Here is a 12,866-nt window from a genome sequence, read left to right on the forward strand (position 1 = left end):
TGTCCCAGGCCAGCAGCCACCGGCCGAGCCGCCCGGAGCCCCGCCGCGCCGAGCCGCCCCCGCCGCCAGGTACGCGGGGAGGCCGGGGGGGGGGAGTGTGCGCGCACGTCGGGGCAAGGGGGTGCGCGGCGGGAATGCACGGCCGGGGCGCCTGTGCGCGGCTCCGTGTGTGCGGGAGGGCACGGCCGGCGTGTGTGTGCACGCCCGGGGCGCGTGTGCGCGGCTCCGTGTGTGCGGGAGTGCACGGCCGGCGTGTGTGTGCGCGGCCGGGGTGTGTGTGCACGGCTGTGTGTGGGGGGGAATGCACGGCCGGCGTGTGTGTGCGCGGCCGGGGTGTGTGTGCACGGCTGTGTGGGGGGGGGTAATGCACGGCTGGGGTGTGTGTGTGTGCGCGGCCGGGGTGTGTGTGCACGGCTGTGTGTGGGGGGGAAGGCACGGCCGGGGCATATGTGCGCAGCCAGGGAGTGTGTGCACGGCTCTGTGTGTGCGGGAATGCACGGCCGGGGCGTGTGTGCGCGGCTCTGCGCGTGTGTGTGTGCGCGTCTGCACGTCTAGGGGCAAGGGGGTGCGTGGCTGGGGGGTTGTACGTGGCTGGAGTTGTGTTTGGGCGTATGGCTGTGTGTGTGCGGCTGGGGTGTGTGTGAGTGTGCCTGGCTGGGGGTGAGTGTGTGTGGCTGAGTGTGTACGTGTCCATGGCTGGGTGTGTGCATGCACGGCCGTGTGTGTGTGTGCATGGCTCTGTGTGTGCGCGTGCTGTGGGGGGTGTGCCTGTGTGCGTGCCCAGGAATGCTTGAGTGAGTGTGCGTGCATGCGTGGCTGTGTGTTGTGCACGGCTCAGTGTGCGCGTGTGTTGTGCACAGGCGGGGAGTGTGTGCGTGCCTGGCGTTGGCGGTGCACACGCCGGGCTCCGTGTGCGCACGGCCGAGGCAGCCTGCCCCGGGGGGAGTTCGCAGCACAAACTTTACAGCAGTTTCTGTAACTTTGCCAAGCGCACAGGACGGTCACGGCTCTGCTGGGACGCGGCTGCCACGCTCGCTCAGGCCGGATAAAACAGTCTCGGGGGGGGGGCTCAGAACACTGCAAGGGGGCTGGTGTCTAGCGTGGGGTGCAGACCCCACGAGGGGCTGGGGCGGTGGGGCCCTTCCCCACCCCACAGCATGGAGCAGGCTCAGCGGCCCCCTCGGGTGGGGTGGGGGGGGGCAGCATCCTCGGAGAAGTGGATGGAAAAGTTTTCTGGGGTCCTTGTCTTCTCCCCCCGGCCAAGTGGAGTGCTGTGACACTGGCCAGGTCGGCTCCAGTGGTGGCAGCCTGCAAGCCCTCTGCGGAGAGTGGCTCACGTGTGCATGTGTGTGTGCACGCCTGTGCATGTATGCACGGCTCTTGGTTGAGCCCCAGGAGCTCTGCAGCCCGCTGAGTGGGGATTCTCCACCAGCCGGGTCTGCAGCGCAAGGAATTTTGCTGTTGTCTCGTGGCAGTCAATTCCCATCAAGTTTCATATGTGGGAATGACATTAAAGCCCAATGGTGGGAGAAAAATGCCTGGGCAGGAAGCCGAGAGCAAGAGGCAAAACCCCCTGTTGTGCCTGCTGCCAGACCAGACACAAAAGGGGCCAAATTCGCCCCGGGAAGAGCTCGCTGCTGAACTGATTCAGCCGCTTTGCGAGAGGCTCCTTGGCAGCAGGCTGAGCTAAGCAGCAGCGGTGCTGTGCAAACGCCGGGCATCTTAACGCACAGAAAATGAGCGTAGTGCAGCTGGAGCTCTCCCGTGTTGGCTTTGGCCTGGAGCGTGGCTGGGCCCAAGTTTCGGAGAATACATCCTCTTGTTCTCTTCCCCCTGCTTTTCCAGCTGGATGCGGCAGGCTCCGCTTCCCGGGCTGAGCTCTTACGCTGCTTTGTGCTGCTGAGCTGCTGCCGCGGGCCGGGGCCGGAGCAGCTGGAGGAGCTGCGTGCCGCTCGCTCTCCCTGGGGTGTCCGCAGTTCGCTCGCCCCTCCAGGTGGAAAATGCCGAGCTGCTGATGCAGGGGCCTAATGCAGGAAGTTTTTTTTGCACGGGAAATTTGTGCACTAACTAACTAGCGCGTTTTGTTTTAAAAAGCAGTTTAGAAATTTGTTAAGCGCGGAGGGGAAACGGCCTCGTGACTTTTCCCTGTTGCCAGCCGGCCGCCCGAGCAGAGGTGCGTAGATAAAGCGCCCCGAGCGCGCTGATGTCCCGAGCGGGAGCAGCCAGGACCCCGGCCGAAGCCGCCGCGTCCCTGCAGCGAGGCCCGGCCGCGGGGGGCTGCTGCCTTCCTGCCGGCTCCCGTGCCGGCCGCCGCTCTCCGGGGCTCGTGTCTGCTGGTGCAGCCCGGCCCCACGGCGGCGGGAACAGTGCGCCCTGAAATTAAAAGCACATGGGAATCGGAGGCCCTTTTGGAAAAGGAGCAGGGTACGGGCCTCTGTCTGCCGGGGGGGTTTGCTTGCTCCAGTGCTCGCTCCGCTCTTGCTGGTGTGGGAATCATGTGCCGGGGTGGTCGCCGCGGGGGCCCTGCTCTGCCCCGGCCGCCTAGGCCTTTCGGAGAAGCTGAGCCTCCGCTGGACCCCAGCGTGCCGTGCCGAGCCGAGCCGGCAGGCACCGGGGGGTCTCCGGCACAGCCTCCAATTCTGCCGCTCCAGGGGCTGAATTTTTGTGCAGAGAGGAAATCCCTGCCCCGTCTCGTCCAACGAAAGGGCTCCCAAGAGCAGCTTTCGGGCTGCGTGTCGCGAGCTTTGCGTTCGTGCTCGCGGCGCTTTTCGCTTTTTTTTTTTTTTTCCCCTTGCCGAGCGATGAATGGACACGGTCCGTTTTGTATTCCGTGCTTGCTTGGCCTCGTGACATCTCCATGCAAAAGCATTATCTCCTGGGCAACTTCCAGGGACTCTGTCACGCATAGCTCAGCCTGGGAATTTTTCCTTGAATCCCTTTCAGATGCTGTTGTGAACTAGTCCGGGATAATTCAGTAACGCGGAGCCGGTAAAAAGGGGAACGGAGGTGTTTGGCGACGGAGTGCTTTGGCCGAAGTTAGCGTGCCGCTGGCGGAGCCGGGCTCGCCTTGCCGGGCTCGCTCCCGCGGCCGGGCTGAGACGAAGGCCGGGATCGCGGCGTTTCTCCTGCGCCGGCTCTGGCGATCGGCCTCGTGCCGTCGCAGTCCAAAGCCTTGAAATAGCCGCAGGTGGCTTCTGGCGGGGCCTCGGAGAAAACAGGCAGTTGTTTGCCTACGTGTCGTGTTTGGGCCGTAGTTATTTTCTGGAGAAATTGAAAGGAAACAGGAGAAAGCAGAAAACCCTTTGGTTTGTGGGATGCCTTGTTTTCATTGCATCCTTCCTCCTCAGGGAGGAAGAGGAGGGGGAACGGAGCTGGCACGGGAGGGGTTTTCGTTACAGGGAGCAAACTGTCCTAAAGACCTCGGGAGCAAATAGTCTCCAGGAAGGGAGGTTTTCCGTCGAGTTTTGCTCTCCCCGTTCCTGCCCCGTCCTGCCGAGCTGGGGCCGTGCGGGCGCAGCCGGCGGCTCCGCTTGGCCGCGTTGCAGCCGCCAGCCCTGGGGAGCTCCTCTTCCCCCTTTCCCGGGGGACACCCGGCCCCCGGGCCGATGCCGTGCAGAAGCTCGGGTTTGCCAAGGTAAGGCGGCGTAACTGGAGCTTGAGTCTGCGTCCTGCCCTGGAAGCTGAAAGAAATAAGGTCAGCCCTCCCAAAAACCAAAATAACAGCGTCTTTGCACTGCTTTGAGTGAGCCTGGTTGCAGATCGGCATGCAGGCAGCCTAGAAGTGCTGAGGAAATGCAAAAAAGCCCATAAAGAAACAATCCTTTTACTTTCTTACCCTAGATTTAATAGGAAAACTTTGGATGCCAAAAGATTCATTTCCTTTTTTTCTTTCTTCCTCAGTTTCTCGGCTGCTTGTGAAAACGTTGCATTTATTTTTATATTTTTTCTCTACTTTTTTTCTTTAAACAAAGAAAACCTTAAAAAATAAGACGCAGATTTTTGGCTTTTTCTTTTTTATATGTTTCAGATTTTGTGCAGAACAACGCAGGCCCTTCGGGGCTCTGCTTTTCGCCACCCGAGCGTCCCATTCCCGCTCCAGCTTCTAATTGAATTTCCTCGGAAAGTGCCTGCCTAGAGTCTATTAGTTGCAGAAACCCTAACTGTCCTCTTGGCGTTTTCTGTAGTTTCTCTAATTTTTCCCAGAACTGCGCCTCGCTCACAGCGCAGCCCCTTCCCGGAGGTGAACCCGCGAAGCCGCCCTGCCCCGGGGCTCCCGGGCTCAGCTCGGGAGCGGAGCGGCTCCGGATTAAGCCTCGTGGGTGCCTGGCTTTGCGCCGGCCGTTTGCAACCGCTCCGCTACCCGCAGGGGTGGAAACGAGCTGGTGGACCCGCTCTGTGCCGTGGCCACCTTGCCTGGCTCTGGGTAGGCAACCTGGCTGGAGAGGGACCTTCTCCCTCCTCTCCTCCTCAGCTCGGAGCAGGGCTTGGTCGTGCGCGGGTGGCTCCGGGCGGCCGATCCGGCTGATTTCCCGGCGGGGCAGGCTGCGCCGCCCCGGGCGGGAAGGTGTTCACCCAGTTTGGCTGCTTTCGGCTCCCCGGGCTGGGCTCCTGATGTAAGGAGGCAGCAGATTTGCATCGAAAGGAAGCGGGTCGGCTCGGTGACTCGCGAGGATTACTCACTCCACCCTCATGGCTTCATCCTTGGACGGCCTCGCAGTCCTTAGTTCAGCGAGTAGGCATGCTGCTACCCAGCGAGCCGTGCCCTGACCTTTCCAGAAGAGCTCATTTTCACATCACCCCATCCCAGTTTAGCAAGAACTGCGCTCTGGGCCCAAGCTCTGGGTATCTGAGCTAAGAAAAAATCCCAAGCCTGTGAGTAGCCTTCCTCAGCAGGAAGGGTTGAGCACCAGGGCTGCAAAGTTCTGGGCTCCGTCGCCTTGGACAAGTCCCCTTTGCGTGCCTCAGCTTCCCCCCTAGGACGAGCGGCGAGAAGGCTCTGCTTCGCAGTGGCTTAGAGCTGTGGTTGTGCTCATGTCACATATATCAAGGCCAGGTAACGTGTGATGGGCACCGGCTTAAAACCGTGAGCTGACTAGATCTCAGGATGAAGGGTGCCATATAAGTGCAAATTATTATTCTTGTTAATAATGATGTCCACCAGCTCACATTTATCTACTCCTCAATTAACTTTTTTTTAAGGACCCTTAGCAGGTTAGAAAGACACAAATTTTCCCTGGCAGAACCTGTGCTGGTTTGACCCTGTAAGGTTAGGCAATTACTGTACTGGCATGGTTCTTAATTAGACTCTCCATAATTTTCCCTAGCACGGTGGTGTGGCTCGTTGCTTTGTAATTCCCAGAATCTCCTTGGATCTGATAGACATCACAGCAGCAGCTTTTCAAGCTTCAAGGATAATTGCATGACCTTAAGGATACTTTGCGTGTTGGAGGACAGCCTCCCATAGCCTTCTTCCACACCAGTCTCCTCCCGGCCTGAGCGTTTTGTGTCTCTGTGGCTTGCAAGGTGTGTTAGGCTGCTCCAGAGAGGCACGAACGCAGGAGGGTGGTCCTTGAAGTCAACGGAAGTTGACTCAACCCCAGATGGGCTCTTTGGGCCTTTGTTCTTATCTGGCATGCCAGTCAACTCGTGACCCCACGATGTATTTGGGATGCTATACATTGCTCCATAATTTTCTCCAGGCAGTCATCAGGCCCTATCTCCCACAGGTGGGTTGGCCTAGCAGCTAGGGTGCAGAAAGCTGGGTCTTACTGGTTCTGCTAGATCTATTTTGTGTCCTGGGGCAAATCACGTTGTCCCATGTCGTACAGTTTAGGCTCAGTGCGTTTGGCATAGAGCTTGCTTCTTCCCTTGCATCTGTAGCACGTGAGGAACCTGAACACCACCTTAGTACACGTATGTTAACCATATTCTTGCTGCATAAGAAAGTTCCTGCAGTGGCGGAGGTGCACTCTTCTCTCGTCCTCTTAAACACGACAAAACTTCCTGGCTCCACGAGGAACCGGCAGCTTTAAGGGTGCAAGGGAAAGCAGTGCTTTTCCTCCTACTCTTTCCAGCAGGCTCAAGGCTCCTGCCATGGGGTTTGGCTTTACTGCCGAGACCTGTCGGTGGGTTTCTGTTACCACCGTGTAGACCATGGGGCTCGCTAGGTCTTGGACAGCAATTAGCACCAGCCCAGCAGGAATCTCTGCATGGACTTTGCTTCCAGGGAGCTAATTTAGCATAAAGCAAACAGCTGCTTTTTTGTAGTAAAGGTGCATCCACGTAGACCATGGTGAAATCACGCTGCTGTGCTGGAGCTGGGAGTAGAGGCGGTGTCATCTGAGCAGTGATCTTCTTTCTTATCGTCCCTGCAGTCCCTGCTCGGCGGTTATCCAAGCAGGCTGATGCCTGAGCCCTCGCGCAGCCCCGTGCGTGGCTTGGCAGCTGTGGTTTGATGCTTTTCCTCACTTTTGGAGGCGTCAGGTTATTCCCCGCCACCCCTGGCATCCTTGCTGGGAGCCCTCGGGTCGGAGCAGCTCTTCCATGAGGGCTTTGGGGGCGACTTGCACCTCCTTCATGGGGGCCGTGTGGGTTGGTGAGGCTCCTCCAGGACATCGGTGCCACAGCGGCGGGGTCTGCAGCGAGGCCCAGGCACAGTCGGTGCCCAAACCTTCCTCGGAGTTGGGATTTTGTTGCGGGAGGAGGTGTTTGTCCCAGCTCCAGGGCACTTTCAGCCAGGGTCAAATGTTGCTGCCTCCGTCATGAGCCTGGCCGTAAGCGAAGGGGCAGAAATAGCGCGTTGGATGGGACCTGCTCTTCCTCCCTGCAGCCGGGGAACCGCGGCCAAGAACTCGTTACGGTTGCCCGTGCCTGGCGTTTTTGTACCTCCTCCTGAACCAGGTGCCGTGACCCCTCCGTGGACCCCGGAGAACGGCCTGCATAGACACTGGTTCTGTTTGACCGTCCCTAAATTCCTCTCTGCCTACCCACCCGATCGCTATAAATAACAAATAATAACAACTCCGAAGCTGGCAAGATATTTGGGGTTTTGTGGGTTTTTTTTTTTTTTGCTTTGTTTTGCTTTTTGCGTTTAGGAAGTCACTTTTCATAGAAACCAGTGTTTTTGACCAGATTCCTCGTTGTCCCAGAACTGAAATGTTTTACAAAGCATGGCCCAGGTGAGCAGGGAGACGCTGGGGTAAGCGCTTTCCGCGGGATGGCGGAGCGGCCAAGCCTGGGAGGCAGAACCGTTTGACACGTCCAGGACTCTGGTCTTGCTCTTCCTTCCCCTCCCTCCTGCTCTTTTCCTTTCTCCGAATATCACTGAATCCGAAATGCTTTGGTGCATTAATTTCAGACTGAATGTAAATAAGCTGGTTGGATTTCTCCCAGTTCAGCAAACTTTCAACCCAGAATTTTGATTTTCTCCGGTCTGGCTCGTGGGATTGGAAGCATTTGCTTCAGCACTGTCTCTTCGGCACTTGAAACCACTGAATCAAGCTCTAAAATATCCCTTGAATAAACCAGGCAACCACCTGATTGGGCCGGGCCGCGCACGGGGGAGAACGGACAGAGATTACGCACTCGTTTTATCTGCGCAGAGCAGGTTAGAAAGCTCCCAAACTAAATATTGCTGCAAGGTGCCGTGTTGTTAATGGCAAACGCCTCGCTAGACTGTCTTTGTTTGCGTCTCCGTCCGACGTTATCTCTTCCCTAACCAGCCATTCCTGAGGGATTAAAGGGAGAGAAGGGGGGAGGCAAGAGGCTCCCCTGAGCTGCTGCAGGTCGGCAGGAGACGCAGCCCGCGGGGTGAGATTGGGATGCTCGGCGGCTCCAGGAGAGCTTGGATGTGGATCCAGATGTGCCGAGACCCTTCTCCCTCCCTGCTGGCCCGGGAAGACCTCATCCAAACACGCAGCCTGGTGCAGGAACGGGATTTGCTTTGGAGCTCGGTGGCCCAAACGCGTCGTAGCTCCGGCACGTTGTGCTCTGGTGCGGTCACCGGGACGCGCCGTGTCCTTGAGGTGTCCGTCCATCGCCGGGTGCGAGGTTGCTTGCTTTTTCCTCTGTAGCCAAAGGTACCGCGGGGCCGGAGGAGGCACGGACTGATCAGAAGTCCAGACCTGGAAGGGTTTGACCCATCTCTAGTTCTGCAGCTTTCCAGACCCTCCCTTGGGGACCAGCTAGGGAGCGGGACCTGGGACGTGCACGCAAGGCGCCTGTGGCCACCCGGGCTTGCGCCCGGTCCCAGGGACGCGCCTGGTGAGCTGAGTTCATGCTGACTGCGGTTTATCCCCTGTTTACGCTTGCTGCGAGACTCTGCCCCGTCCGACCGGCTGCTGACGCCGTGCGATTCCCTTGTTTGTCCAGCGCCGGGCAGATGGGTCGGCTCGATCCTGCAAGCTCCCCGTGACTCAAGCGCGCCTCCCACCCGCGACACGCGGGCTTTCATCCCGCTCGGGACAGCCTTTGGTCACGGCTCCGGTGGACGCCGGCGGTACGGTCGGAGCCGTTCCCGAGGCCGGTCCTCCTCGGAAGAGCCCGGCCGTGCCCGGCGATACGTTCATCTTCTGCATTTTGCTCCGCAGGAGAGTTGCAAGCTACGTGGTTATAGCACGTGGGCGTTTATAGCTTATTTTACGTCTCTCTCACCAGCTCTTTCTGCTTCTGCCCCTCTTGTTTGGCCATTTGATAGACTTTGCAGCCCGGTGATTTCTGCAGGCTTTTCTAAATAGCCCTTTTTGACTTCGTAATTGGGGAGAACGGGCAGAAGACCCGAGCAGCGAGCCTCTCCCGGGCTCGGCGGGTGGCAGGAGCTCCACGGCTTTCCTCGTCTCTGACCCTAGGGCAGCGCTGCCACGTTCTGAGGCCTGACGCGCTTTTTTTTTTTTTTTTTTTTTTTTTTTTTTTTATTCTTTTTTATCTCTCTCCTCGTAAACGAAACGGCCGTGTCAGCTTCCCCGGGCAGCGTCGCCGTTGGTTTCTCCCACGTATTTTGGGAGCGGTCGTGCAGCCGCTGGGCTGGGTTAGCGCCGGGGCGTCTTCGTGCTCCCCGCAGTCCGTGCGGACTCGGGGGGTTTCCACCTCGGAGCATCAGGGTGGGAAACGAGTCGTGTGAACCCTCTTCCCAGGGGCGTACGGCCGAGTTTGACCGTAGCGGGGGCTGCGAAGCCCTCGGGTAAGAAACTGGGAGGGGGGATGGCGTTTTAGCGACTGCTGCCTTGAAAGGGCTTTTTGGCCAGGAGCGGGAGGGCGCGGGGCCCCGTCTGCCCCCGGGGCTCGACACGGGGAAGGACCCGCTTGCCCGAATTCCTGCCCCGTCTATTTTTGCCCCTCTTGCGGCCGGCTTGTTGCAGTGGGAGTTAATTTAATTGCCAGCTTCCTCCCCGCGTCGCTGCGGCCGGGCGCGAGACCTCTCGCTGTGCAGCGTAATTACATGGGCGAAGCGGACGTGGCAGCACCGAAGCTCGTCTCGGGAGCGTCCGGACCGGCGCGATCCCGGCGCCGCTCCTGTCCGCGGGGCTCCTTCTCCGAGCGGACCGTCTTTGCCCTCGATCCGCTGGGGACTGGAGGGACGGAGAGACGTGGCCGAGGCAGCGCGGGGCTCGGAGCAGAGCGGTGATGGGAGCCCACGAGCCCTTGCTGTTAGCTTGTACCGTTGCTTTTGAAACGCTGTGTGTGTTCCGGGCATCTTATTTTGGGGTTTTTTTTTGTTTGTTTGTTTTTTTGCATGCGTCGCAGCAGGAGCAGAGCCTGCGCCAGCTCCCCGGGGACGCCGATGCCCGACGGCGCAGTCCCGTTCCCATCCGGCGGCTCGGGAACGCGCCCTCCCGTTGCTCCAACCACCTCCAACTCGGGACTTGGTTCAAAGCTCCCGAGCCGCCAGGTTTAAGAGGCTTCAGATCGAGCGATGACTGAGCTGTGCAGCTCTGACACAGGCCAGTCCAGGTTGGGGCATGACTGAGCCCTGGCAGGAGCTGGGACTCAGCCGCGTGCGGTTATTATTCACCCATCCACCACACCTATGTGCAAACACCTAGGGGTAGGGCACAGCCGGCTCCCTCCTCTCCGTTTTGCTCTGGGCTTTCGGAGGAGCATGGCAACGCATTTTCTGCCCTCCTTTCTGGGGTTCCCGTACTCCCGCTCCGGTCGGGTTTTGGAGCCAGTAGCTCTGTGCAAAATTCAGCTGGAGCTGCTGAATTTCTTTTGGTTTTGCACCAAAATCGCCACGCCTGTGTGAATGTCCTGCAGGAGGGATCAGGGTTGCAGCGAGCGGGGCTCTGCAGACCTTGCTCTGGAAGATTTCTCAGGAAAAGACGATTAATTTATCTTGGGCCAGGTGCCTTTTGCACCGGAGAGGAATCACGCGTTCACTCTGTAAAATAGTTTTAAAAACAAACAAAAACCAGAGGGTGATTATTTCTTTCCTACCAAGTTCGGTTCCATAAGGGGCTTTTGTCTTAGCGTGGAAACCGTAAACCAGGCCAAGTTTTCTGGGACTCGGCAAGGCGAGCAAACTGCTAACGCCTTCCCAGCCGCCGGCGAGGCTGCGGCCGCCGGGGTGGGTTTTTTCCTCCGGAGCGAGCCCCGGGCGCGTCGGGACCCCGGGGGGAAAGCGGGGCGGAGGGCTCGGCGTGCGCGGAGCGCCCGAGGCTGCTCGCGTTGCGCCCCGCTGCCCTCGCCCGCCCGCGTGTACGACCTCTTGTTACAGCCGGGGAAATTATGGGTGGTTGGTCTCCCTGTCCGCTCCCAAGGTATAATTTAGTTTTATATAAAGTGCGGTCCGGCCCCTGTTTGCAAACCGATGCTATTCTGGGAGCCGAGGGAGGGAGGGCGGGCGGCGGGGAGGGGGCTCGCGGCCTGGGTTTTGCTAAGGGATGTGCAAAATTGGTTTTTTTTTCCCCCTCTCCACCCCCCCCCCAAGCCGTGGTGGGGAACAGAGCAGCTCTCGTCTCGGCGCCCCGCAGGCTTCGCTTCGCCCCGCCGAGGCTGCGGGGCGGGAGCCGGCAGCCGGCTCTGCGCTGGGATGAACGTGGCCCTTTTGCAAGGGGGGGGGGAAATATCCAGCTTGAGATGCTGAGTGTAACCAGACCCCCGGCTTCTTTTCAGCGGAGGAATGCGGGAGCCTGGGGAGGGCTTTTGGGAGGCGGCAGAGGCAGGAGGACGCGGTTCGCCTCCGCCAACGGAGCCCCGAAGCACCCGCTGATGCCCGCGGTGCGATTGCAGCGCCCCGGCGGCTGGGCCGGTCCGCGCCAGCCGAGGGCCTGGCTCCGGGTTTCTGGGGGTCTTGGTGAATACCAGGCCGTGCCTCGATGCCTGGGGGAGCCGCCGGGGCCCGTGGCTCGGTGCGCCGTGGCCGAGGCTCTGGGCTCAAACCCTGCTTCTCTTGCAGAGGAGGATGGGACCCCGTGGCAGCACCCGGCGGCAGCGCCGGCCGAGCACCGGCCCCCGGCCCGCCCCGCTCCCGGCCCCGCGGCGGCGAAGAAGGAGAAGCTCCCGGAAGACGACGAGTCCCGAAAAGTCCTGACGAACGGAGCGGCGCCGGCCGGCACCAAGGCCCGGCCCGAGCTCGCGGGCGCTGCCGAAGCTGTGACGTGTGAGTCGCGCCGCGCCATGCCGCGCCGTGCCATGCCGTGCCGGCGGGTCCCGGCCGAGACGTGCAGCTCCCGGCACCTGGGTCGTGCGGGCAGGAAGCGCCTCTCGGCTTGGGGCAGCCCGTGCCTTGGCACGTGCAGGGCAAGGAGGGCACGAGGCTCCCGCAGAGCTGTTGCACCTCGGCCCGTCTCGCGCTGGCGGGTCCGCGGGATGCTCCTGCTCCCGAAACGGGGCTCGCTGGATGTTGAGTGTCGCCGAGCTCGTGGGGCCTCTGCGCATTCAGACTTTGAGCGGCGGGGAGGCGAGCAGGGGGGAGGGCGATAGCACTGGGCCACCCTAAAATTTATTGGGGAGCAGCAGGTATCTGAGAGCAGCCGGGACCGGTACGGAGGCCGTGACGTGCCGTTGTGTCCGAGCCCTGCCCTGGCTTGGCAAAGCAACCTTTAGCGGAGCCGAGGGTCGGTGCGGTCGCGGCAGGGCGAGCCTCCGTCCGCCGAGCCCTGCCGGCGTTGCCGGAGGGGAACCGGCACGGAGCCGGCAGCTCGGCCGGCGTGGATGGAGGCAGCGTCGTTTCAGGCTGGAAGCAAAGAAATCCCGGTGGGTTTTGGGTCACTAAAGATGCAAAGGCAGGTTTTCCCGTGGCCCTGGTTTCCCAGCCCTGTGCTGCTCCGTAAGACGTGCCGGGTTCCCCGTTGGTCCTCCCCGTCGCCGTCCTGGTCTGCCGGGCTGGGGAGGGTTGCAGGGTGCTCTTCGAGAGGCACCGCTGCGCACCGCGGCCGCGGCTCCGGGCCGAAGAGCTCCCCTTCGGAAAGGCTTCGAGATCGTTGAGTTGGAGGCTCAGAGATGGAAGCGATTTTTCCTATCCTGGAGGGGGGGAGTTGCTGGCCGGCTCTCGGTGCTCGCTGGAGTCGGAGCGTGATTTTGATTTACAAACAGTTTAATCTGAGGAATGCAAAGAAACGGAGGGAGCCAAGCCGAGCGCGCTACACGCTTCTGTAAACCCTGCTGCTTCGGGAGAGCAAGCCAGCAGTTGAAACTGCAGAATATTTGTAAGGAGAGCCAGAGGGCCGACGTCTGAAATTTCCTGGCCTGGGCTGGTCCCTGCGGGCTCATCGCCCTCCCCTCCGTGATCGCCGCGGCCCTGCGCAGCCCCGGGGCCCCGCGAAGCCCTTCGGCCGGCTCCGCGCCGCTCGGCCACGGTTTCGCCGGATTTGGAGTCCCAGGGGCCGGGTCGGGGTTTGCAAAAGTTGCCGCCACTTTTGCCCGGCCGC

At 60.5% G+C, this 12,866-nt stretch overlaps 1 protein-coding gene across 1 annotated transcript in view; it reads left to right on the top strand.

The window, feature by feature from the left end:
- Window positions 1-2: 2 nt before the first annotated feature.
- MDFI (MyoD family inhibitor) overlaps window positions 3-12,866 on the top strand; it is a gene marked incomplete at its 5' end in the record, with an annotated part of 16,529 nt that continues 3,665 nt past the window's right edge. Inside the window, 2 exons of the mRNA XM_085310655.1 lie at window positions 3-69; window positions 11,393-11,596. Coding sequence (XP_085166781.1) covers window positions 3-69; window positions 11,393-11,596 — 271 coding nt within the window. The remainder of the gene's footprint in view (window positions 70-11,392; window positions 11,597-12,866) is intronic.

Source organism: Rhea americana, unplaced genomic scaffold (genome assembly GCF_003343005.1).
Source record: "Rhea americana isolate MKP2758 unplaced genomic scaffold, rheAme1 scaffold_321, whole genome shotgun sequence".
NCBI classification, from domain to species: Eukaryota; Metazoa; Chordata; class Aves; order Rheiformes; family Rheidae; genus Rhea; species Rhea americana.